Source organism: Callithrix jacchus, chromosome 9, assembly GCF_049354715.1.
Source record: "Callithrix jacchus isolate 240 chromosome 9, calJac240_pri, whole genome shotgun sequence".
Classification (NCBI taxonomy): Eukaryota; Metazoa; Chordata; class Mammalia; order Primates; family Cebidae; genus Callithrix; species Callithrix jacchus.
In genome coordinates this window covers 13,314,657-13,339,006 of record NC_133510.1, presented here as the reverse complement: position 1 = coordinate 13,339,006, position 24,350 = coordinate 13,314,657, and the positions used below count along the sequence as shown (strand labels likewise).

The 24,350-nt window shown below is 53.5% G+C and overlaps 1 protein-coding gene across 23 annotated transcripts in view; it reads right to left on the bottom strand.

The window, feature by feature from the left end:
• The window catches only part of IQSEC3 (IQ motif and Sec7 domain ArfGEF 3), a 114,578-nt gene that overhangs the window by 37,516 nt on the left and 52,712 nt on the right, over nt 1–24,350 (bottom strand). For 16 of the 23 annotated variants that reach the window (XR_013522466.1, XR_013522468.1, XR_013522465.1 and 13 more), the window contains exons 3-4: nt 15,205–15,484; nt 851–1,929 (exon numbers count right to left, since the gene is read on the bottom strand). Coding sequence is in view for 9 of the 23 variants with exons in the window: in XM_078338324.1 (XP_078194450.1) it covers nt 851–1,929; nt 15,205–15,484 (1,359 nt within the window). In the remaining 14 variants the exon portion in view is untranslated. The remainder of the gene's footprint in view (nt 1–850; nt 1,930–15,204; nt 15,485–24,350) is intronic. The other 7 variants (XR_013522474.1, XR_013522476.1, XR_013522473.1 and 4 more) reach the window with 1 other exon arrangement.

Here is a 24,350-nt window from a genome sequence, read left to right as displayed (position 1 = left end):
GTTGGGAAGATTACAGATGCTATAAACAGCAGCTGCTTTTCCTAGACTAGGAGCCCCTTGAGGCCAGGGGATGTGTCCTACTCACCTCTGTGGTCACAGTGCCTGGCACCCAATAAATAACAGCTGAATGAATGAATGACCAACCACTGAGGCAGCAGAGATGTGCTCTTGGCTGGAGCTTATGAAGGAAGGGTTGAGTGAAGGATGGAGACTGGTGCCTCCTGGACTTTACAATTCCATGGGAGGGGCAGGTGTGCTTCCTTACCTCTGTGCACATTTGGGGCAAAACCTGTCCTGGTCTCGTTGTGGTGTCTGAGCTATGGCAGTCAGTCATTTCTCCCCGGTTCTCTTTCTACTCTGCCTCTGCCTGCCTCACACTCTCTCTTCCTCGTAGCCATCGCCTCCCCCCGCTCCCCCGCTGGCATTCTTTACAAAGGGCCTCTCTTCCCTCCCCCACCCAGCCCTGCATTTCATCAACCCAGGGAGCTAATGTGGTTTCCCTGGCTTCCTATTCCACCGGAATGATTGCTGCTCAATCCTCAAACTGCCTGGACTGTTATTTACTTAATACTGTCTTTTCTTTTACATTCTCTTCATGTTAAACTGTAAGTTGTGAAAGCATGTGTTAGATGTGTTATCTTTTCCTTTAATCTTCCTTTTAAAATAAACTCAGAATGCTTAAAAATAAATGCGTACTTCCTAAACATGACCTCAGGGATCAGGCATCGCACAGATGATCCTGGAGGACCCTGGGATGCTGTGGGAAGTTATCTGGTGCCCTGCTTGGTGGAGGGGAGGTGCCCCTCCTCCTTCCCTCCCTCCCAGGACGCTGGGGCCAGGGCTCACTTACATGTTGAAGAGGTTGAGGCCGATGCGATAGAGGCGCTTGCGCAGGGTGTCGGTGGAGAGCGTGGGCGACTTGCAGCTGGCTGGGTTCTCGCAGTGGTAGCGCGGCAGGCTCAGGATCATGGCCTGCAGAGCCTCCTTGGAGGCGGAGGCCGACACTTCCGTGCCTGACTTGGCAGATTTGGTGGACATGCTGCTGCTGCTCAGCTGCTCCAAGTCGCCTGCCTCAGCCTCGGCCCCTTTCCCCACCTCCGCTGCCTCCTCTTCCTCCTCTGCTTTGGCTGCTGTGGCTTCATCCACCACCCCACTAGCCCCAGCCTCTGTGCATGTGTCCTCTGCTGACATGTCCCCCTGGCCCACGGCGGGGACTTCCAGGGCCTCCTGTCCCAGGGTCTCGCCCTGCTCAGCCTTGCCTTCGGTGGGCTCTGCTGTGGCCTGGGCTGTCTGTGCGCCCAGGCAGTTGGCTACGGACAGAGCCGTGGAGGAGGAAACGGAGATGTTCTGGTTGGCGATCTGTACCGTGACGTCCCGGAAAGCCATCATGAGGGTGCCGCTGTGGCCCGGGGGCAGGCTGGGGGTCTCCGGAGCCTCATCCCCAGGCCCGGGGCCTGCGTTCTCCGGCTCCAGCATCTCTGCCTCCAGGCCTGAGGTCCCCGCGGCTGCCTGCAGGGCCTGGTGGAGCTGGTAAGCGCTGCTTTCCTGCAGGGAGCACATGGTCTTGAGGCTCCAGGTGCTAAGCGCGTCATCGATGGACTTGGCTAGGGATTGCACCTGCTCGGTGAAAGAGTCCTCCAGCTCGGTGAGGGTGCCCGCGAAGGTGGGCGGCAGGGAGGGCGAACGCACCAGGGGCAGTCCCATGAGGCCGTAGCCCTCCATGAGCGCTTTCTCTGCAGCCAGGCTCTCGGCGGTGGGTGACCGCACCTTGCGCAGGGAGATCCGCCGTGGCCGGCGGCTCTCCAGGAGTGAGTTGCGGATTTTCTCGAAGTTCTTGCTGAGCTGGTATTGGCGGAAGGCGGTTTGGATGGTGCAAGCGGCGCGCCGGGACACGAGGTGGCCACCGTACTTGTGTTCTAGCATTTCAATCTGCAAGAACAAGGACAGAGAGGAGGAAGGGCTCAGAGGGGGAGGGTGGTCAATCCTTCTGAGGGGTGGCGGAGTCAACCGCCAAAATTGGGCGGAGCTTAGTATGCACAGCGCTGGGCTCCGGAATGCACAGTGTGGGGCTCCGGACTGCACGGTGCGGGGGCACCAGAATGCAAAGTGCAGGGGGGGCGGGGAGGGCTCCGGAATGCACAGTGCTGGGGGGCGGGGGAGGCTCCGGGATGCACAGTGCGGGGGGGAGGGCTCTGGACTGCACGGTGCGGGGGGGGAACCCCGGAATACACAGTGCGGGGCGTAGGGTCTGAAATGCACAGTGCGGAGATGGGGGGTCCGGAATGCACAGTGTGGGGCTCCGGAATGCACAGCGCAGGGCTCCGGGGCAGCTCAAGTCTGAACCGCCTAGCGTGTCATGGCCACAGGGCCCAGGTGCTTGGTAAGCCTCCTAGAGGTGTAGGATAGAGGTTTCAGTTCTGGGGACTGGTAATGTCCCAAGGGCCAGAGAGAGGTGCTGTGTATGGTGGTCAGATTTTGATGCTGTGGCAGGTATTACAAAATGTTCACGGCCTGGCGCACTAGCGCAGGCCTGTAATCCTAGCATCTTGGGAGGCTGAGGAGAGAGTATTGCTTGAGCTCAGGAGTTTGAGGCCAGCCTAGGCAACATAGCTAGACCTTGTCTCTCTAAAAAAGAAAATTAACTGGGTATCCTGGTGCACACCTGTGGTCCTCAGCTACTGGGAAGTCTGAGGTGGGAGGACTGCTTGAGCCCAAAGAGTCAGAAACCACAGTGAGCTATGATTGCACCACAGCACTCCAGCCTTACCAAAAGAGGGAGACCTTGTCTCTATTTTTTTTTTAAGTTCATGTCAGAGATGCATACAGAAGTACTTATGGGTGCAATGCATGATATCTTGAATTTGTATTCTGTCAAAAATGTGGAAAAGTTAGATGACACAATATTAATATTAATAAATAATAATAAAATAGTTAGAGCTCGATGATGGGAATTATAACACTGTTGTTTCTACTTCTGCGAAAACTTTAAAAATAAACAATGAAAAACAGAAATGCTAAAAAAACCCTTCATGGCTCTTCCTGTTCCCCCACTCCTCCCCAGCAACCACGTCTCTGCATTGGGGTGGTTCTCTTTCCCTGGGAACATTAGAAGGGTTGAGATTGGGGTTGGACCGTCTCCCTTTTCCCAGTACATAGTGGGTGCTCAATGAATGCGGATTTGCTAAAAAGTTGACTGAATGTCCCAAGAATGGGGGTCCTTCCAGGCCACCATTATCAAGAGTTCTCCAATTTGAGTCACCTCTGTTCTTTTGATGGGAGCTGTCCAACCAGGGCAGGGCTGGGTGGGGTGAGCTTGGGGGCATGGCACCTCACCTGGGCAGATCTGATCCCAAGACAACTTCTGTCAGGGGGCCAGCGTGCCTCCTCTCAGCTCTGTCCTCCTGTCCATCGGCTTTTTCCTCTCAGGTTGCTATGCTCTCACTTTTCCTCCCTATTGAAATGCCTCAGGAAAGGGCTGGGAAGCTGTGACTGAGCCATGCCCCTAGAGGCTTCTGCCTTTAAATAGGGACAAGGTCTATGTGAAGGTTATGGGCTTAAATGGTGGCATCCTAGACTCTGATCAGCCCTCAGAGAGGTTTTGGAAGTGAGAGTGTTTGTGGGCCCTGAAATTCTGTTCCATTCACAACCAGACATGCCACTTACCCATGGTGTCCTTCCCGAGCTGAGAATCAGGATGAGTGCATTGAGATGAACAACTCAAGGCAAGAATGACAACGCCACTCCCGTGTTCTCCAGGGATAACAGGTGGCAGGGGTCCGGGTAGAAAGGCCACACTCCATCCCTCAGCACAACACTTCAACCCACTTCCTGCTCCACTGGAGCCCCCAAAGGCTGCAGCCAGAATGAATCACTGCCTCCCACAGCCCAGCCGTGCCCTCTGCTCCCTCCCTTGCAGGGCGTGATGGGTACCCCACTAGCCGGACAACAGAGGAACCCTCTTAGCCCAGAAGACCTTGTGAATACAACCCCAATCCCAAGGACAATCCGAGGTAAAACAGGACATCCTCAACGCTCATCTTCAGTGCTTCCAGCCTGGCATTTCAGTGCCCTTCCTTATTCTCATACCTGGGGCCAGTGTGCCTCCTCTCGGCTCTGTCCTCCCGTCCATGGGCTTTCTCCTCTTTGGTTGCTATGCTCTCACTTTTCCTCCCTATTGAAACCCCTCAGGAAAGGACTGGGAAGCTGCTGTCTTCCCTGACATCCAACCTTACCCTCGGAGTTGATGGAACTTATGCAGATTAATGTGTGAATGGCGACTAAGGCTTCCTATGTGGTTTCTCCCAAAGGTGCTTGCATTTCACAAGGGAAAAGGCCCTGAGCTGTAGGAAGCTCCCAGTGCTGTCACAATCCCCCTGTTGGAGGGCTCTTTGAGGTGCTCTAAACCACACCAAGTGTACTCCTCATCTAGTGCTGTGTAACACATTACCACAAATCCAGCTATGTGAAGCAACACCTGTTTATTTCTCATAGCTCTGTGAGTCTAGTCTGGGTACAGCTCATCTGAGTTCTCTGCTCAGGATCTCACCAGACTGAAACCAGGGTGTCAGTAGAGGCTGCAATATCATCTAAGGTGTGGGGTCCTCCCTAGAGCTCACTCTTGTTGGCACAATTCAGTTCCCTGCAATCATGGGACTTAGGCCCTCAGTCACTAGAGTTGCCTGCTGTTCCCTGCCTGCTATTCCCTGCCATGCTGTTCCCTGCCATGTGGCCCTCTCCATAACCTGGTACCTCACTCCTTCAAGGCCAACAGGACAGTGTCTCTCTGGGGCTTCAGCTTCATTTATAGGGCTAACCTATTACCTCAGACTCACCCCAGATGATGCTTCTTTTTATTAACTCAAAATCAACCGATTGGTAACCATCATGTTCACTCATCCTGCCCATACTCGAGGGAAGGGGATTACATAGGATGTGTGCACCAGTGTGGAGGGGACTTGGGGCCATCTTAGAATTCTGCCCATGGTACCAGTTGGACAGTTGCCCACTTGATCTTTACTCGGTATGACCTCACACACCTGTCAGAGAAACAGATACTTGCCTCAGAGGCATTCTCTTCCTGCTCCTGCAGAAATAATGTAGTTTGGCTCATTCTCCCTACTGAACTTTGACACGTTCCCTGAGGCCTGGAAGGGGAACTTGGCCTTGGTTTAGGCAGGAAAGTCCTTCCCTAAGGGGAAATGTAGAGAGGAAGGGAACTGATCACTAAACTATCTCCTTTTCTGTCAATTTCTGTCTGTCACCCCTACTCAAGCACTATGAGAAACTGACAGATTTCACATTTCTTTTTTTTTTTTTTTTGAGATGGAGTCTTGCCCTGTTGCCCAGGCTGGAGTTCAGTGGCACGATCTTAGCTCACCACAACCTCTGCCTCCTGGGTTCAAGTGATTCTCCTGCCTCAGCCTCTTGAATAGCTGGGATTACAGATACGCAACACTGTATCTGGCTAATTTTTGTATTTTTTTTAGTAGAGACTGGTTTTTGCCATGTTGACCAGGCTGGTCTTGAACTCATGACCTCCGGTGATCCACCCACCTCGGCCTCCCAAAGTGCTGGGATTACAGGTGTGAGCCACCGTGCCTGGCCAGATTTCACATTTCTTTCCCACCTGGCCCATTTGTACTTCTAGGGAAACCCCAGGCCCAAGAGCATTCCTTCCCTGGCAACACAGGGAAGTCATGAAATCCGTTGCTTGAGATGCTTCCAAAACGGTGATGGGGTCCACGCCCTTGACATGGCGTCATCCCGCTTGGAGGCAGAACACTGCCTGATGTAACCCTAGGAGGCTCTGTCGACTTATGGGCAATGTCTATGCTTCACTCAAGCAGGGAAGAAAACCAGATTTTAAATTCTTGAATCTGTCCCATCATGTCCTCCACTAGTCATCAAGCCCCACTAGGGCAGGTTTTGCCCTAGGAGGAGACAGGTCACTGCTGTCTCCTCCAACACTTGGACAGTGCCCAGCACATAGTAGGCCTCCAATGAGTATGTATTGGACAAATTAATTCCAAAGTTGTATTTGTGACTCTCAAAAACCTTCCTAATCTGACCCACAGCCGGTGCTCTCCCACTCCTCGTTCCTTTTCGTGTTCGGCGCACCCTCCAGGTGCTCTTTTTAGTCCCATTTCCTTTCTCCTATCTGCAGCTTTGCACCTGCCCACAGAGCCTCCCAGATCTCCCCAGGCCACAGAGTAACTCTGCTGACTCCCCTGCCTCTGGGGCACTAGCCCATTCCCTTTCTCCCTGTTTTCCACTGAACCTCATGGAACACTACGGTCTGCCTCACATCAGGAGCAAATGCCAGATACTGATCCAACCTGGCTGCTCTGAGCCCTGCGCTCTGGCTCCTGCTGCCTCCCGTCTCAGACAAGGGTGCTCAGGACGAGACATTTTCATCTGAGGCCAACCAGCACGGAAGAGGCAGATCTAGGGCTTGCGGCTCAGCCCCACGGCCCTCCTCAGACCCCCTCCCGACTCCTTTCTGCAACTCTCCCCAGGGTCCATGACTCAGTCTATCCTGGTTGTCCTGTCTCCCTACAACCCCTTCATCCTGTATTCTGTCCATAAAACCCCTAGATGCGCTGATTACAAGTCACATGTGTGCTATTGCCAGTCTCACACGCGTTTTAATTTTCCCCGTACACTCTGGACCTTGTCCATGGCTTCTGTGTTGGACGTCAACAGAGGAGCCCGTGACGGGTGATAATTAACAATGAAATAAGAGGGGAGCTGTGTCAGGCAGAGCCTTCTGGGCCACTGTAAATGCGCTGCCCAGGCTGATACTTTCTCAGCCCCATCTGCCTTCCCTCTGAGGACCTGGTCCACTCTCTCAACTTCACTCTACTTGGATGGGCTGATAAGCAGGTGGCAAATAAGGGGAATGCCCAGCCCCAGATCCCTGCTAATGGGCCTTGGATGAATTAACATCTCAGACTCTCAGTTTTCATACCTATTAAGTGGGGTTTATCCTGCTGACCCTGTATCTTCTCGTGAGCATTAAATTATTTCATACAGCACCCAGCACAGAGCAGGAGCTTAATGGTGACAGTGACGATGACAGGAATGACTCCCAAGTCTCCATTCCCAGCCTTGACCCTAGACCCGCATTTCCAACAGCCTGTGGGTGCTCTGTCCATGCAGACTCGGCCACTGTTTTCCTACCTCACCCACACCAGCTCTTGCTGACTTCCTTCTCGGCCTGACGAGCACCCAGCCTGGAAGCTTGCCTTGTCCTGGGTTCCGGTTTGCCCTGTCCACTGTGCAGCTCCTGCCCAGAACCCCCCGACGCCTTTTGCGATCATCCATGATTTTCCTTCCAGAACGTCCCCACGTAGGGCTCTTGGGCTTCCCGCTTGGACCACGCTAGCAGCATCCTCACGACCTCCGTGTCCTGCTCACTCCCACTGTGACCTTACACTGCAGAACCAGACCCAAGCTCTCACAGGGCACGTGTCAACACAGGCTTTTCTTTGAGAACCATTACCCCAAACAGGTAAAAACGCTTCTTGCTGGTTTTTCAACCCTAACGATCTCGCTGGGTCACAAAGTCCTACTCCGAGAAGTCCACATCGCTCACCAGTTCCTGTCTGCTCTCCCCTCCCAACCCCAAGGCCCCCTGCTTGGGCACTCATTAGCGTTATCTCCCAGGCTGCAATGCTCTCCCCAGCCTCAACTCCCAGCCTCCCCTTTCCTCCAGGTAGAAATGTCCTCTTCTTCGAGACCTATCTCAAATGTGCCTCGTCCATGCAGCCCTCTCAATGCTCTGAACAGACAGGGTCTCCCTGCCTTGGGAGACCCTGTCTCTTCTCTTTGACATTCAGTCTTCTTTCTTCACTAATCTTTGTGGCCTTTCTCCAACCCATCCTTCCCTCCTTCTCCCTCCCCCAGGCTCCAACAGAGCATACATTATTCATGGCATCAAATATGCCTTAGTCACCCTGTGGAGCACCCAGCACCTTAACTGGCATGGAGAAACTGCTCCCTGAGTAACGCTGGAATTCAGTTCTGGGCTCACCATCATGTGTCCCAACCCGCTTAACAACCATCTCCCAGTGACCCCAGACTTGGCCCTGCCACACCCCCAACCTGCACTGTCCCCTACACCTTCCTCCCCACTGTCAGTCTCCATATGCAAGCCTGGAGCCTGAAAGTCGGAAGTTCTGCTTGCCTCAGCTGATGTCTCCCACCTCCTGCCTGGGTTTGCCATTGTCCCTGATCACCCAGCAGAGCTTCCCTGGACAAGCCCCTCATCCAACCCTGTCTGCCATCTTAACTGTTCTTATGATAATGTAAATACCTGTCACCCAACCCTGCCATTGTGACTGAACTTGTGGTCAGCATACTCCTTGCCCCTAACCCCCACCACTGTAAGTGAACTTACTCTGTAACACCCCCGCCCCCCAAAAAACTACCCAAACCTATAAAACCAACTCCTATCCCACTGCCCTTTGCTAATGCCCTTTTTGGCCTTAGCCCACCTGCACCCAGGTGAATAAACAGCCATGTTGCTCACACAAAGCCTGTTTGGAAGGTCTCTTTGTTCAAACCGTGCATTTTTCAACACCCACCCTCCATGCTCAGTGCCACACCCTGCTCAGAGCTCTCACAGTGGACTGCCCATCACAGGCAAGACATCCGTCTCTGCATCTCTTGTGCCCAGTGCTGTGCCAGACCTGTGGCTGAGGCTGCATAAGTGTTTGCAGACATGAACTAAACTGAACTCTCTCCTGAGACCCCAGGGAAATACAAATCCAGACTCTCATCCAGGTCTGGGCTTGGAACCCAGGACTCCATCCTTCCTCCGAGCCCCTGCATCCTCGCAGGACCTGGGGACTCAGTAATGGCCCATGTCAGCTCCATTCACGACAGCGAGGCCCTCCCATTTACCCCAATCCCATTCTGAGCTGGGGCCAGGTCAGAGAGCAGAGAGGTGTGGGAGGAGAGGCAGCCCTGGGAGGGAGGGGTCTCTGGGCCCATTGGCCAGGGAGCAGCTCTGCTCACTTCCCTCTAGACCATGTGAATTACGAGGAATGATGGCCTCACCTCCTCCCAAGAGAGCAGTTTCTCAGCTTCTGCCAGAAGAAGCAGCGAAGGGGACCAAGGGGGGCTCCCTCTCTCTAATGAGCCTCTTAGTGTTAATTAGAACATGCTCTCTCTTTATAGGCTGCTGCGACAGCTGAGCCCGAAGAGGCCGCTGAGAGATGGTGACCAAGCCAGAGCAGGGGGAGGAAGAGCTGCTAGCTGGGGAGCAATGCTGAGGAGTGCCGGCCAGGTGTGGGGGGACTTCCAAATGTGAGCAAGGTTTACTCCCATCCACGACTTCCCAGTTGAGACCAGGAAAGCACAGCATGTTGTGAGCCTCCAGGACTTGGCAGGTGGGCCCTGGTGTGAGGCTGAGGAGCAGAGAAATTGGGGAGGCTGGCACTGTGGGGGCGTTCAGAGAGCCCATGGGAGCCTTGGGTCTGTACTGGGCAGGGCTGTGGCCTCCCACAATGCAGGGGGGATCACACCTGCTCTGTGTGCCCTCCTCCCAGCCTGCTGTCTGGAATATAGCAAGTGTATGACATGCAGGGCACTGAAGCCTTCGTGGGAGTGGGCAGCTAGGTACACACTATGACTCAGCTAGTAGTGAGGTCATGAGACTCTCCAGTGGAGCTGCCCCAGGAGCTGGCTCTGGACTCAGGTTGGGCTATCTGCCCTCCTCATGCTCCACAGACCCTGTGTGCTGGTTCCATGGGGCGTGGTCCTCACAGTAATGCCAAGAGCCGGCGGAAGGTACTGGGTTAAAACCATGGGCTGCGGAGTCCATGTCTTGGCTGTAGGACTTCCTAGGGCTGTGTCCTGGGGCAAGTCACTTAACATCACTTATTCTTAATCTTCCCATTCCAGAAACGGGGACAGTAAAGGGGTCAACCTCGCAGGGACATTGTGCAGACCCGGGGGGGTAACACATGGCAATTGTGAGCCTGGGCCTGACAGAGCTAGTGCTCAGGTAGTACCACTGGTGCCGGACCCACGCCTGCCCGCCACTGGGCTATGGGCACCCCAAAGACTAGGCCTGTGTCTTTTGCATCATAGCGTCAAGGCCTAGCACAGGGCCTGGGACAGAGCAGCTGTGCAGTGCTGTTCCCTGAACTGGATGAACCAGGTGGAGGGACAACCCCTGGAGTGCCCTGTCTTCACCACCATCCTCTGAAGCCTGGTGCCTGGGTGCCTTCTGTGCCCATGGTAGAAATCTCACCTTCAGCGTGGAAGTGGCCAGGAGGTCCCCTGGTACAACCCTTGGTTCACACATGAGGAAACCAAGGCCCAAAGAGGGAAAGTGACTTAGAAACACAGCCACCACATCTTCCTGAGGCTTGGGTATGGGGCTCTGTGGGGAGGGGCTGCTCTCCAGCAAAACATGGCTCTGTCCAAGGCCTGGCTCCAGAAGTGGGGCCCAGATTTTACTGGCCAAGCTCCACAGCCCCCTGGCCTGGGCAGCCCAGAGAGCTCTGCAATTCAGATGGCCACGAAGGGCACCAACAGGATACAAACTCCCTAGAGAGGTTGGGGGAATTTCCAAATCACACCTGGGCCCGCTGTCTCCTGGCCACAGCTACTTTCCTAGAGGGCTCCCCAAAGGGGCCTGCATGCTCCCTCCTTACCCTGCCCTCGGTTGTATCCCCCAGGACTGCTGGGGTGGGGTGAGAGGGTCGAAAGCAGATGGAGAAGGGGAGAAGAGCTGGCGGGAGGACCGTCTTGCTGACTCAGATCAGCTGCTGGGGACAGGGCCAACAGGGAGAACAGGAAGCTGGAGGGTAGGCCTTGTTCACTCATTCGCTTGGTTGTGCCTTTGTTTGTATGTTCCTTCCCTGCTGAGCATCTCTGAGGCACCCAGGACCATGCAGGGTGGCAAAGGTGGTCGAGAGCAGGGCAGTGCCCAGGGCATGGCTCCAGGAGTGCTGGCTCTTCTCGCAGGCCATGCAGCACCCTGCAGGGGTCCTGAGCACTACCTGCTCAACACACAGTCCTGAGAACAACATGGTCTGTGCTTTTGAGGGGACAGCTCCCACTCCCAGGCAGCACAGAGGAGGCATCAGGCAATGGGAAAAAGCATGTGCTTTGCCTGTGACCTGAAGTATGAGCAGAGGTCTCCCAGGTGCAGCAGGCAGGGTGGGGGACAGGCAGGGAGTATCCCCAGGAGAGGAAACAAAAAACACATGAAGGCCTAGAGGTGAGGATGGCTCGAGATTCAGGACAGCAAATGGAATGGCTGGAACCCCCGTGGGGCTGGGCCTGTGGCAGGGCAGCCTGGAGAGGCCTCTGTCTTGCACACCGTGAGAGCCATCAGAGGCTTTTCCGTGGATCAGCACGGTCGGAGGTGCACTTTAGGAAGATGACTCAGCTGCGATGTGGAGATGAGATTGGAAGAGGCACAGCTCAAAGCAGGGGAAGCACAGGTGTCCCCAGGGGTGCAGGCAAGAGGGAGGATGGCCGGTCTTCTCAGGCAGGGGCAGCAGGGAAGGCAGAGAGGGTGGGATTTGGGAACTGTTGAGAGGCAACATCAGTGGGGCTTGGGCTACAGCAGAGGTGAAGGAGGGAGAAGAGCCAAGAGCCAAGGAAAACACTCCTGGGGGTCTGGACTGGCTGATAGAGGAGGCCTGGCAGGTCGGTGGGCTGAGGAGATACAACTGTCCAAAACTTCTCCCAGGCCATGGAACACAGGATGTGGCTGGTGGAATCACTGGGTCGGAATACCAAGTCTTAGATATCAAAGAGACCTAAGGCACAGTCAGGCCCTGGCCCCAGGCTGTATACCCATCCCATCCCCTTTTATGTCACTAAGTGATCATTTCCCCCTTCTCATCCTTCCAGCAGCTTCTTCGCCAAGCACTGCACTAAGCACTGAGAATATAATGAGGAACAGATCATGCACCTGCTTTTCAAGGAGGAGGGTCAAGCAAACAGGATAGGCTGACACAGGGCTGAAGGGCTGTGACGGAGACACCTCGGTGCTGTGGGATCACGGAGAAGGGGCACCCAGTGCAGGCTCGGGAGGCAGGGAAAGCTGCCGGAGAGGAGGAAGAGGCATCTAAAGCAAGTCCTAAAGCAAGAGAAGGCCAAGTGCAGGGGTGTGGAGGGGAAAAGAAACTTCAGAGATGGAGGCCAGGGAAAGAGTCCCGGAGATGGGAGGCAGCTGAGGCCAGAGAAGTCAAGTAACTTCCCCAAGGCCACACAGCTTACGGCAGAAGAGAGAATAGTAGAGTTCAGTCTCCTATGAATGAGTGCCATGTTCTAAGAATCTTGCTCTAGCCTCCCCAAGCCTTACTTGTCCCCTTCCCCCAACCCCCAGCCTACACTTGGTCTAAAGGGATACACTGATCGGGGGACCCAAGCTATTCTCCTGGGTTGAGAATATTTGGCAGAGGGCCCTGTTGCACCCCCTGCCAGTCCTCACCTCACCTGACTCAATCTGGCCAAAATGCAAAATCCGTCTATTAGAATTATGCCCCCACAGAAAAAGTCCACAGTGCCGACGAGAATCCCATGCTACCCGCGATATTCACCCAGTCAAAACCAAACTAACCCACCTGCGTAAGCCAACACACATGCTTTCCCTAGAGTTACTGACCGGATACTCCGTAAGTGGGACTGTCATCTCTTTCAGGGGCCGGTAGGAAGCATGTTTTTTGTTGTTGTTTGTTTCCTGGTACCCTACTCCCTTGTTGCTTTACACAGGATAGTTATTTTAAAAAGATACTCACCCGGTGAGCTCTTCCTATGTCCAGCACACTCTGCTGGATGCTGGGGAAGGCACCACAATGGATACAAAATGGTCTCTGGCCTCAAGAAGCAGAGGACCTCTCATCTGGCCAAGTGGCCCCCATATGTCGCAGATGGATATTTACCCAGCCCTGCCTGGGCACTCTCAGAGACAAAGAACTCTCTACCTCAGAGGCAGGGCATTCCACATTTTTAACAGTTTTAATTGTTAAGTTAAAATCTTCCCTTCCTGCCAGGCACGGTGGCTCACGCTGTAATCCCAGCACTTTGGGAGCCTGAGGTGGGCGAATCACAAGGTCAACAGATCAAGACCATCCTGGCTAACATGGTGAAACCCCATCTCTACTAAAAATACAAAAATCAGCCGGGCATGGTGGCGCATGCCTGTTAATCCCAGCTACTCGGGAGGCTGAGGCAGGAGAATCGCTTGAACCAGGAAGGCGGAGGTTGCAATGAGCCGAGATCGCGCCACTGTACTCCAGCGTGGCAACAGAGCAAGACTGTGTCTCAAAAAAAAAAAAAAAAAAAAATCTTCCCCTTCTATAGCTTTCATATATTAGTACCACTATTTTTGGCTGGAATGATAGAAAATACATCGAATCATTTTTCACATGCAGCCCTTCCAGATCTAAAACTTGATTTCCTGTCTACAATCTCTCCATATAACCCCAACCCATCCTCCTGCTCGTTAAGAACCTCAGGCTCCTCGTTTCTTCCTGTAAATGCAGCCTCCAGAACCAAGCCCTGGATCTCGAGGGTCCCTGACCATCAGCAGGGCGGGGCTGCCGCGGGTGCCTCCCTTCTGTGGGGCAGTGTGGGCCTCCCGTGAAGGGTGTGAAACCTGCCCTCCCTGCTCCACAGCCACTTCTCAGCTCCTGACTCGCCTTGAGCTTACAGTCACCGGAAACCCTAGGCCTGTCTCAGGCTGGAACCTGCGCACATCTTATATACTAGTGCTGGGGGCTTTTCAAAGCGAGGAGCAGAATTTTAGAGTTTTCCCTATTTCGTCTGACTTTTTGTTTTTGTTTTTGTTTTTGTTTTTCATTAAAACCATCCTTCTGCCCTGATGAGGTTTTTTTACCAAGTCTGGGATGCTATCACCAAGGTACCAGCTGTTCTCTTTCCACTTTATGCCATCAGAAAGTCAGGTAAATGTAACTTGTAAGCCTCAATTTGGTGCCTTGTCTAATGGTCGACCTGGATAGGGCTTACACTCCAACTCCCCGGGAATTTTTCTGATGAACATTTTTTGGATAATTCAGTTTGGGAACAATCCCCCTCACTATATTGTCAGGAATCCACACATTTCTAGTGTGTCCACTAGATATCTTGGGGGATTTTGGTAAAACCCTTTACTGATGTGCTGTCTATAGCTGTCCCTGAGCCAGAATATGAGCTTGGCATCAATGCCAAGAGAGGAAGGAGCTCAGTTTGGCTTGATTCAGTCTTAGTGGCCCTTCCTACCAGCTTCCTTTCTGAAGATACCTTGTCTATTTTGTTGAAAAATTCTTCTTTAGAACCTACATATTTTGGGGCAAAGGGAACCTTGGAGGCGATTCAAAATTAATTCCCATTTTTGCAGATGAGGAAACCAATGTCCAGAGGGCTTCACTGGCACTCCCAAAGTCAGTTCATTTAGAAGGAAGAGCAAGGATTGGATCCCAGGTTCAAAGCTCTTTCTGTAACGGGATCACATCATCATACCTTTCTCTAAGTGCTCACGGGTGCACACACGTGTGCACACACATGCGTGCACACACACACACACACACACACACACCCTGCTTCCATCAGGACTGTTGTCCACCAAGACAAAAAACTGAGGCATTATCTTTTTTGGGGGTTCAGTGGGGGCCCCACAACAGGCCACCTTCTCTTCCTGAATGGAAGATGGAAGCTCAGATCCCTCCATGAGATTCGTTTTCCAATAGGGGAGCTTTGGGCTCCCCCAGTCTGGATTGATCTTGGGAATCCTGTCTGCCTTGAGGAGACCACTGTCTCTGTGCCTCTTTTGAGCCTGTGGGTGCCTAGCATCGGCTCCCTTTGTGGGCATGGAAGCTGGACTATGGCCTCTAAGCAGCAAGTGGAGGTGGAGACTCCCCCAGAGAACAATGGGCTCCTTGCCAAGTGGTCTGTGGGACAATGGAGGCTTGCTGAGCACTGTACGAGGAGCAGAGCCCCTGGACTTTCTGCCCAAGGGCCTTGCATTGTAAGGATATGAGCCCTGCCATGGAAGAAGGCAGAGGCCTGTGGCTGGTCCAGGGAAGGGCAAATTAGGTCGCTCGATGTGGGAGAACTATGGCGAAAGAGGTGTGCCTGTAGCAGAGGGGGCCCAGCGGGGAGATCCCTGGTACCCTGGACAGTGCCCAAAGGCAGGGCCCCTTCACCACCCTCCCCACCCCCCTAGGAGGCCCTGGGTACCTGTTTATTCTTTAGGTCAAGGGAGAGCTCGTAATCGGAGGCGGCAGGGGCGTGGGAGCACAGCGCCGTCGCCAGGGCAGGCTGCTGCCGGCCGGGGGAGGCCGTGTGCTGGGGGCCAGCCCTTGGGGAGGCAGCCCCCGCCCCCGGCCGCTCCTCCTCCTCCTGCAGCTCCTGGGCTTGAGCCTTCGGGGCATGGGCACTGGGTCTGCCGGCTGCCACCGCCGCCGCTGCCACCACGGAGTCCTCCATGCCCCCACTGGCCTGGGCGCAGGAGCCGTCACTGCGAACAAAAGGCAACGGTGCTCGGTTGGGGGAGAGGGCGACAGGGTGCGTGTGGATGTGGGGTTGGGGGAGAGAAGCTGGGCACTCCGGCCTGGCTTTCTGGTGGCAGGGACTGGAGAGGGTGTCTTTCAGTCTCCTCTAGGGAGGGGCTATCATGGCAGGGTGAGCCCTGGGCAAGGAGAAGAACCTGAGGCTGGGGAGCATCTCAGACGGAGGAAAGGGGCATCTATAGCCAGGGCTCAAGAACCTCTGGTTAGAAGCAGTACAGTAGAACAGTGTATCTGGGCTCTGCTTCTTATTAGCTGTGTGACCCTGAGCAAGTCACTCAGCCTGATTGCACCTCTGTATCCCCATCTATAAAATGGGCACAGTAACAGTAACTACCTGATAGGGATGCCGGAAGGCTTAAGTCACTTAAAACTCTTTAAGCTGCTCCTGGCTCAGGGCAACTGCTACATGTGTTACCTGTCATAATTATCAGTGGCCTGGCTCGTTAGGCACAGGCTCAGGTGGCTGGGGAGACTGAGCCACACTGAGCCAGCTCCTCTTTAGACTGAATGAGTCTGGAGGAGGGAGGGTGCCTGGCCTGGCTTGGGCATAAGCCCTTCCAGGGGAATGGGCTTCCTGCCCTGCTGTGTTTAGAAAACACCTTCCTCCCTGGCCCCTCCCCTGCTCCCGCAGAGCCACAGCAGGCTGAGCCACAGCTGCAGCCCTCCTACCCGCTCCAAGGAGACACCTCGCTGCCTGGAGCAGCCATGCTCCAGCCTGCCCTGTGGAATTGGTTCCCTCAGGTTGCACTAGCCTCCAAGTTCTGCCCCTCCCTTGAGGCCCAATGCCGAGCCACCTCCTCCATGAGGCCTTCCTGGTGACTGCAGCTTTCACTGCTCTGTCTCCTAGAACACTAGGAGCTGTCCTTAGAGAGTCACTGTGTATTTCTCAGAGGAGGAGAGTCATCATGGTTAACAGCACGGGCTCAAATCCAAGCTCTACCACTGTGTGACTTTGGGCAGCTGGCTTTTCCTCTGAGCCTTGGTTCCTTTGTCTGTATAATGGAGGTCCTAGTTGCTACCTCAGGGGGTTACAGTGAGGAAGAAAGGAGGCAGCAGAGATCAGGTGCTTAGCACAGAGTATGTACTCAGTAAATAAACTCTTTTTTTATTTGGAGACAGAGTTTCACTTTTGTTGCCCAGGCTGGAGTGCAATGGCGCAATCTCAGCTCACTGCAACCTCCGCCTCCCAGGTTCAAGCCATTCTCCTGCCTTGGCCTCCCCAGTAGCTGAGATTACAGGCACCCGCCACCAGGCCTGGCTAGTTTTTTGTATTTTTTTTTCTGAGATGGAGTTTCGCTCTTGTTACCCAGGCTGGAGTGCAATGGCGCGATCTCGGCTCACCGCAACCTCCACCTCCTGGGTTCAGGCAATTCTCCTGCCTCAGCCTCCTGAGTAGCTGGGATTACAGGCACGCACCACCATGCCCAGCTAACTTTTTGTATTTTTAGTAGAGACGGGGTTTCACCATGTTGGCCAGGCTGATCTTGAACTCCTGACCTCAGGTAATCCACCGGCCTCTGCCTCCCAAAGTGCTAGGATTACAGGCATGAGCCACTGCACCCGGCCCAGCAAATAAACTCTTATTTCCCCACCCATCCCTTCCTAGAAGCCAGGGCCTATGTGTTATTTGATTGTGTCCTCCACCTGCATCATGCTGGAAAGATGCTGAGTGCTTAGTCAACACTTGTTGATGGGTGAACTGAGGGGAAGCCAGGAGCTACAGGGATGGCCTTTACAGAGGACAGTGACAGCAAGTCAGGACTGGAAGGGACCTCAAGGTCATCTAACGGTGGGATGGCCCTGGTGCAGGACAGCTGCGACCTAAGGATTGATTTCTTCCAAGACTGTGCCACCACAAAAGATGGGCCAAATCACACCAGAGGAGAGACCTCTTCCTGCAGCTTCTACTGGACCTCAGGGTGCAGAGAGGTGTTCCTCCTGGTGCTTCCTCCCAGCCAAGAGGTGGGTGGAGAATCTCCCTTCTGTCAATCTCCATCTGTCCTCCCAGCAGCCCCCTGCACCTCTGACAGATAAAGGAGTACTTGTTGGCTGGCCCTGGCCACGGGAAACCCTTATTGCTGCTGCCTCTTTCTATGTCCACCATTTCTCCTACTGCCACCAATCAAGCTGCATGGCTCAGTGCAGCTCCAGATACCTTTTTAAAAAATATTATTTATTTATTTTTGAGACAGGGTCTTACCCTGTCACCCAGGCTGGAGTGCAGTGGCTCAATCACAGCTCACTGCAGCCTCAACCTCCCGGGCTCAAGCGATCTTCTCACCTCAGCCTACTGAGTAGCTGGGACTACAGGTCCGCACCACCACACTGGGCTAAATTGTTAATTGTTTGGTAGCGACAGGGTCCCACCATGTTGCCCAGTCTAGTCTTGAACTCCTGGGCTCAAATGTTTGGTCTCAGCCTCCCTAAGTGCTGGGATTGCAGGCCTGAGCCAGCATGCACAGCCTCTAGACATCTTTATGTTTTCACTGTGTCACTGGGAAGTTCTTTTTAAGCACTAAATTCAACCCCTCTTGCTATATTAGCTGACTTCTCTTCCCCTGGAGCATGTGGAAATAGCCCCTTCCCACCACAGCACAGCCTGTGTCCAGAGCCTGCAGGGCAGCGTGCCATGTTACCCATCTCTCTTCCAGACTGTCCTTGGCACCGATGCCCAGGATCTCTCTACCCTAAAAGATTTTCAAGACTCTTCGGGGAACTGGTGGCTCCTCAAGGGTCCAGACGCCTTTAATACCAGCCCTTTGCTTTCTTTGATTGCCAGAATGTGCTTGGCAAGAGGTGCTGGGGAGCCAGTGTCCCTTGATGGCAGCACTTGGCAAGTGACAACGGGGTTGCTGCATGAATACCCAGCTTTCCTGTCCCTTGCACGGGACAACTCTGAGACACATCCTATACCCTCTCCCTTAGTCCCCAGTGAGATCGAGCCCCAGTAGCCCAAAGCAGTAACTTACTCATGAATGAACCCTGCCACGGCTTTATTCTCTTCTGTGTTTCATTTCCCCACTCCTCTACAGCCCCTTCCTGGGGTCAAAATAAACTATTTGTGTTAAAACAAAACAAATTTAAAAAAATAGCTTGTTGTGGGCCTTTGTTCACGGGCCACCTCTCACACACACACACAAACACACACACATACTCTCTCTCTCTCACACACACATACATTCAGGTACACACACACTCATGCACACACAATGCTTCTGTGGCTTCGGGCAATTTAGGTCCTCCTCCTGGGCCAGTTTCCTCATCTGTCTCATGGAGGGAGCTTGCTCTTCTCTAGGGACCCTTCCTGCTTAGACACTCTAGGAGCTTGAATCCCAGTGCAGAGGCTGGTCTGCCAAGGCCCACTGGCCCAGGCTCCAGGCTCTCTGGCTGGTGGACCCAGCTCCACCTTGTCTATCTCTGTGCTTGGGGACCTAAGGGACTGGGGCCCTCCCAGGTATATGATGAAAAAGTGTTGGAAAGGAAACCCCTAACCTTGCCTTCCTCCCCTAGATTTACCTATAAGATGGTGGGGTGGAAGCTGGCCACAAAACCCCTGGACTGTTCTCAGTGTGGCAACATCGAAGGTCACATAGTGGAGGCCAAAGAACATACATGGCTTTGGTGTCAGGGAGACCCAGATTAGAATCCTGGCTTTGCTACTTACTGTGCCACTTGGGCACGTCATTGAACGTGTTTGTGGCTCTATTTCCTCATCTGCAAAACGGACATCCTAACAACAACTCTGCAGGGTTACTGTCAGAAAAGAAATAAAGCATGCACAGCACCTAGGACAGTGTCTGGCACACAGTTGTCCTTAATACAGGGTGACAGTGATGGTGCCCATTTTCTGAGCTAGAATCCTATGGCATGGAGTCCCAAAGAAATCCCCAGGAAAATGCCATGAAGAATTCTGCAGCGGGGGAGGTGTTCTCAACATTTAGCCACCTTGTCAACCTTCATGGAACTGAAACAGCAGGGGTTTCCCACCATTCCCCATGGCCTTCCCCAGCCTTCCAGATGGATGGGCTTTCTGAAGGCTTCTTCCCACCCCATTTCAGCCACTGGAGCAGCAAACAGCGAAGGGGCCTTGGTCTTGGGTGTCACCAACACAGGGGATCCATGTCCCCTGGAGAATCTGTATGCAGTCACCATCTACAGGCAGGCCCCTTGGCTGTACCCAACATGATGGGGGATTCCTGGGTGGGCATTTGTCCAGTGCCCATCATGTGGATTTGGGCTTTGGTGCTTTGCCAGGGCACAGCAGAGACCCGAGTCCTGACACCCTCTCTTTGGTGGCTGAGCATCAACAGCATGTCCTCAGCCTCTGTTTTCCTCTTTGCACTCCATCTATAAAGAAGGCCTGAGAAAGAGGTTGGAATTTTCATCTTCAGCAGTCATAGCTGGAAGGACCATCTGTTTAACTTGAAGGGCATCTACTTTCAGTCTCGTACAGAACTGGAAACCCATTGCTCTAGCATCTCTCCTCTCCTTCCAAGACACAGGCAGTGCCTCTTCAGCTTCCACAGTTTGCAGCTGCCATCCCTAGTGGGTCAGATTTCAGGCAGCCTGGCCCTTGCACAGGAAGGGAAGTATGTGGATGGGATTCTCTCTGGGACCTGAACAGCTTCTTATAATGTCCTCCCAGAGCACTGGAGGGGCATCCTGGACATCTCTGCTCTCTTAGGCTCCTCATCCTGCTGCAGAAACATTCCTTGAGTGGCAGTGCACTAGCCAAGAGAAAAAGTGGGGTCACTACTGGTATGCGAGTGACGCTGGTCACAGGTTACTCTCTGGGTTGGGACACCCATTTGAGAAGCTGAAAGTAGAAATGTGAGTGGCACCAAGATGAAAGGGATCCTGAGAAAGCTTTGATACGTTCACACGACATTAAGCTGATACACACAGGGCCAGTGCATCAGGAGTCACTCCATGCACGAGAGCAGGATTTGAGTATGGAAAGTGAATATCTTTGAGAAATTAGGGAAATAAGCCATCGCTCAATCTCAGAGGAATATCGCATGTGCCCAAGAGCAGAATTAACATCATATCCGAGGGTCACTTAAGGGGAAGCTGGCTTGTGCTTAGGGGAACACTCAGCTCCAGCTGTGCATGCCTGGTCCTGGCACAGAGATAATGTCCTGGGGTTCCAGTGACCACCCCAGCCTATCATCTCGATCATCATTGCTAATTTCTGAAATTACAGATGCTTTAATGCCAACCCTCTGCCCAAGCCCACCAGTGACTCCACAATACTGGCAGGATAAAGTCTATTCATAGTCTTGCCCCAATCTCCCTTTCTACCCTCATTCCCACTGAGTGACCCGTCCACTCTGTCCACACTGATACTCTCACCAGGTCTGCCAAGCCCTCTTGGGCCACCATCCTGCTCCATGACCTCCTTCTGCTGGAAATGCCTTCCATCCACCGCTTTCTCTGCCTCGTCATCTCTTCCAGGAACCACCCATTTCCCCAGGAGTTAGTCCCGCCCTCCTCTATGCTCTAACAATTCTTGGCACTTGCCTCGATTTCAGCAGTGACCACTTTGTGCCTCAGTTATTCCCTGATGTGTCTCTCTCCTCCACCAGGCCATGCCATGTGCACCTTTTTATCACAGGTGCTTATCACCGGTGGTCGGCTCATGAGATGTGTTTAATCAATGTTAAATGGGTAGATGGATAGATGGGTAGGTGGATATCATTTATTCTCCACTACTTTTCCAAGGGCAGAAATGCTGGGCTGGGCTTGGTGATGCACCACCCGGACCCTCCTTCAAGGAAGGACTTCTCGCTCAGCTGCTGGGAGCACTGTTGAAGAATGCCTTTAGCTGTCAGTCCCATCAAAAACGGGCTCAGCTACAGAGAGCTATGTGGCTCAAAGTCACTTCCTTCCAAGGGTTGTCCACATCCAGAGGCCAATTTCGGTGGAGATGTAAAGGCTCATCATTCTTACCCAACATGGGCTGAGCTTGATGGTTCCCATGAGATTGGCCTAGGCTATGGTGGGGCTTCTGCAGTAGACTTTGCCCCACGCTGTGTCCTCCCCTCTGTGTTGACCCCAAGTGCATCCCCTGATAAAAAGTCAACACCCTGAGCTCGAGTCTCCTTCCCCGAGAACTGAATCCCCCTTGGAGCCTCCGCTTTTCTCCTTTCTTTCTCTTGCCAGCCAGGATTACCCATGTCTCTGCCCCCAGACCTGTGGAACTTTTCTGGGTTCCAGACACCTTGGCTAAGGGCTCAGGGCTCAGAAAAAGGCACCTGATCTCACACATGCCAAATTTTACCTTCATGTCAGGGGCTTTACAGACTCTGTAGGCCCCAGGCTAAGCACACTATTATGGAGAGAAAATCATGGAGCGTTTTCTATATGCTGAGAAGTGTGCCAAGGGATACAGGCAGCTCTCTGTTCATACAGAGAAAATAATCCGGGCACCAAATACCACATGGATTTTCAGAGCCTGGTCATCTTCATCCTTGGCACGGATGGAATCCTCGTGCAAAGGGAGGAGGAGTTTGAGTGGAGTGAGGCCCTGGGCTCTGCAGCTACTGGCCAGATCTTAAGTGCCATACCCAACTTTTCTGCTCCATGGTTTTCTCATCTGCCAAATGGGGGTGCAAATGCCTCCTTTCCAGGAGAGTGATGAAGATGAAATGACTCCATAGGTCAGCGTGCCCTCTACCATGGGAAATACAGCTTTCTACCCAAGAATGAGTGAGAGAGGAGAATACCTACAGTGCCCCCAGCATTTGGGCTCGCACAGACCCTGCCAGGGACCTGGCTCAGGACAGTGAATGTCCTTCTGGGCTCCCAGCAGGCCCTGGCAGCCACATTGCCCACTGTCAGGAGCTAAGGGGACAGGAGTAACTGAAGTGAGAGCCAGGAGAGGAGGAGAGAAGGGAGGTACTGACCGAGGCCCACCAACCAGAGCGGCTGGAATGAGGAGGCACCTGCAGGCTCAGCCCCGGGGAGTCCGCTGTTGACCACGGAGGCTTGCTGGAGTGGGGCTAAGCTTGAGGGCTGTTCTCCCATCTCCGCAATGACTAGCACAGTAATTACTAGAGTCTTTGCTAGGAGCGTTCTGAAGGCTGATGGACTCCTCGGGCACAAAGGCTCCTCCAGAGGGCCTCGTCAATTGCACTAGATTATCCCAGACTCTGCCAGCCATTCTTAAAGCTCTTCTGTGACGAAGATATGAAGCATTTTCCAGACAAAAGCTAACAACATGCCTCAGATCCCCTCAAGATTTTTTAACCTTTTCTAAAACATTTCTTTTTCTCCTTTCTTTGAATAGTAATTTCAGATGGGCAGAATAAAGGCACCGAGCATAGAAAGCTAAGTGTCTTTTGGGATCCCAGATGGTATGAGGGAGGGGTGGAGGTGAACAGAAGGCCAGTGTCAGTGACAAGACAAGAAATCAATTCACTTCGTGCTAATTCAAAGCATGAGCTAGAAGGTCCTGCCTGAGGTATGGAGAGGGCACTGGGCCAGGAGTCAGGAGGAAATCCCACCCCAGCCTGCAGCGTGGTCGGTAGAACCGTGGGCAAATCACTTCCCCTCTCTGGGCTCTGTATCCTCACTGTAAGAGGGCAGCTTGGAAAAGACGCTTTGGCATCAGGCAGGAAGGAGAGGCCCAGCTCCCTCCCTCCCCACTTGCAATTTGCTTGGGCCCTGACCACACCTGCTCCATCGTTGCCCCACCCCTGCTCCTGCTAATCAGATGAACTCCAGCTCCCAGTGACAGGCATCAGTCTCCCAGCCGTGGCCCCTTGACTGCCGTCATCCGGGCCAGAAGCTCCTGCAGGAGGGCAGATGTCACTGTCCTGGCTCTCTTCTGCTTCCAGAGGCTGCCCTGACCTCACTGGGTGTGAAAGAGGCGCCCAAGGGCCATGGGAGAAGAAGTTCTTTCCTCGTTGCTGGTCCCACAACTGCTCCAGTGTGGGTGGGGGCTGGCTGGTCTCTAGAGGGTTCCCGTCAAGGGAATTGCAGACACTTCTCTGGGCTCAGCCTCCCCTCACCTAGGCCAGAACACCTAGGTCACTCCCTCAATGTGGGACAGGGTGACTCCTGCAGACTATCCCCATGGGCCAGAGTGGAATCCCCCCCCACCAGCCGCTCAGCCCATCCCACAGGAAGGCCTCTTCTGGAAGCTTCGTCAGGCCTCCTCAGACACTGCCTTCCTCACAACCTCCCAGGTTGGGCTGTTCTGATGAGTGCCATCTTACTGTCCCTGGCATCCTACAATCTTTGAGCACTTTACATTCTCATAAAGAGGCGTGGTTCCGGTGGCAGTGTCAAGCTCTGGCAACAGCCTCCCTGCCCCCTCCCCATACGCGACACACAGTTTCACACAGGCATGTGTCTCGCTGGCCTGGGCAGACAGCTCGCTGTACACCTTGGTTTTCTCACCTTTCATGCCTGCTCTTGTAATTGCCCCAGGAGAAGACAGCTCCCATTTCCCAACATTCTCATCCCGCCCGGCCTCAGGATGAGGCTACAGGACCAGTCTCTTCATCCTTCCCTGGCCGCCACCCAAAGTCATCTCCTGGTGGCTTCAGTACAGCCTAGTGAACTCCAGATTTTACTGATTTCTTCCTTTCTTATGAACTATTTTATATATGCAAATATAGGTAACACAGAGGTGAGGTGTACAGAAAAATATCCACACGTGCCCAGCTCAAGAAAGAGCACACTGGAAGCCTCTGATGTCTGGTGTATTCCTCTCCCCTTGTCAGAAGAATCCCTGCCCTGAATTCATGTTGATCCTTCCCTAGCTCTTCCCTATGGGCAAACTTCCTCCTATCTTTACATAACCAACGC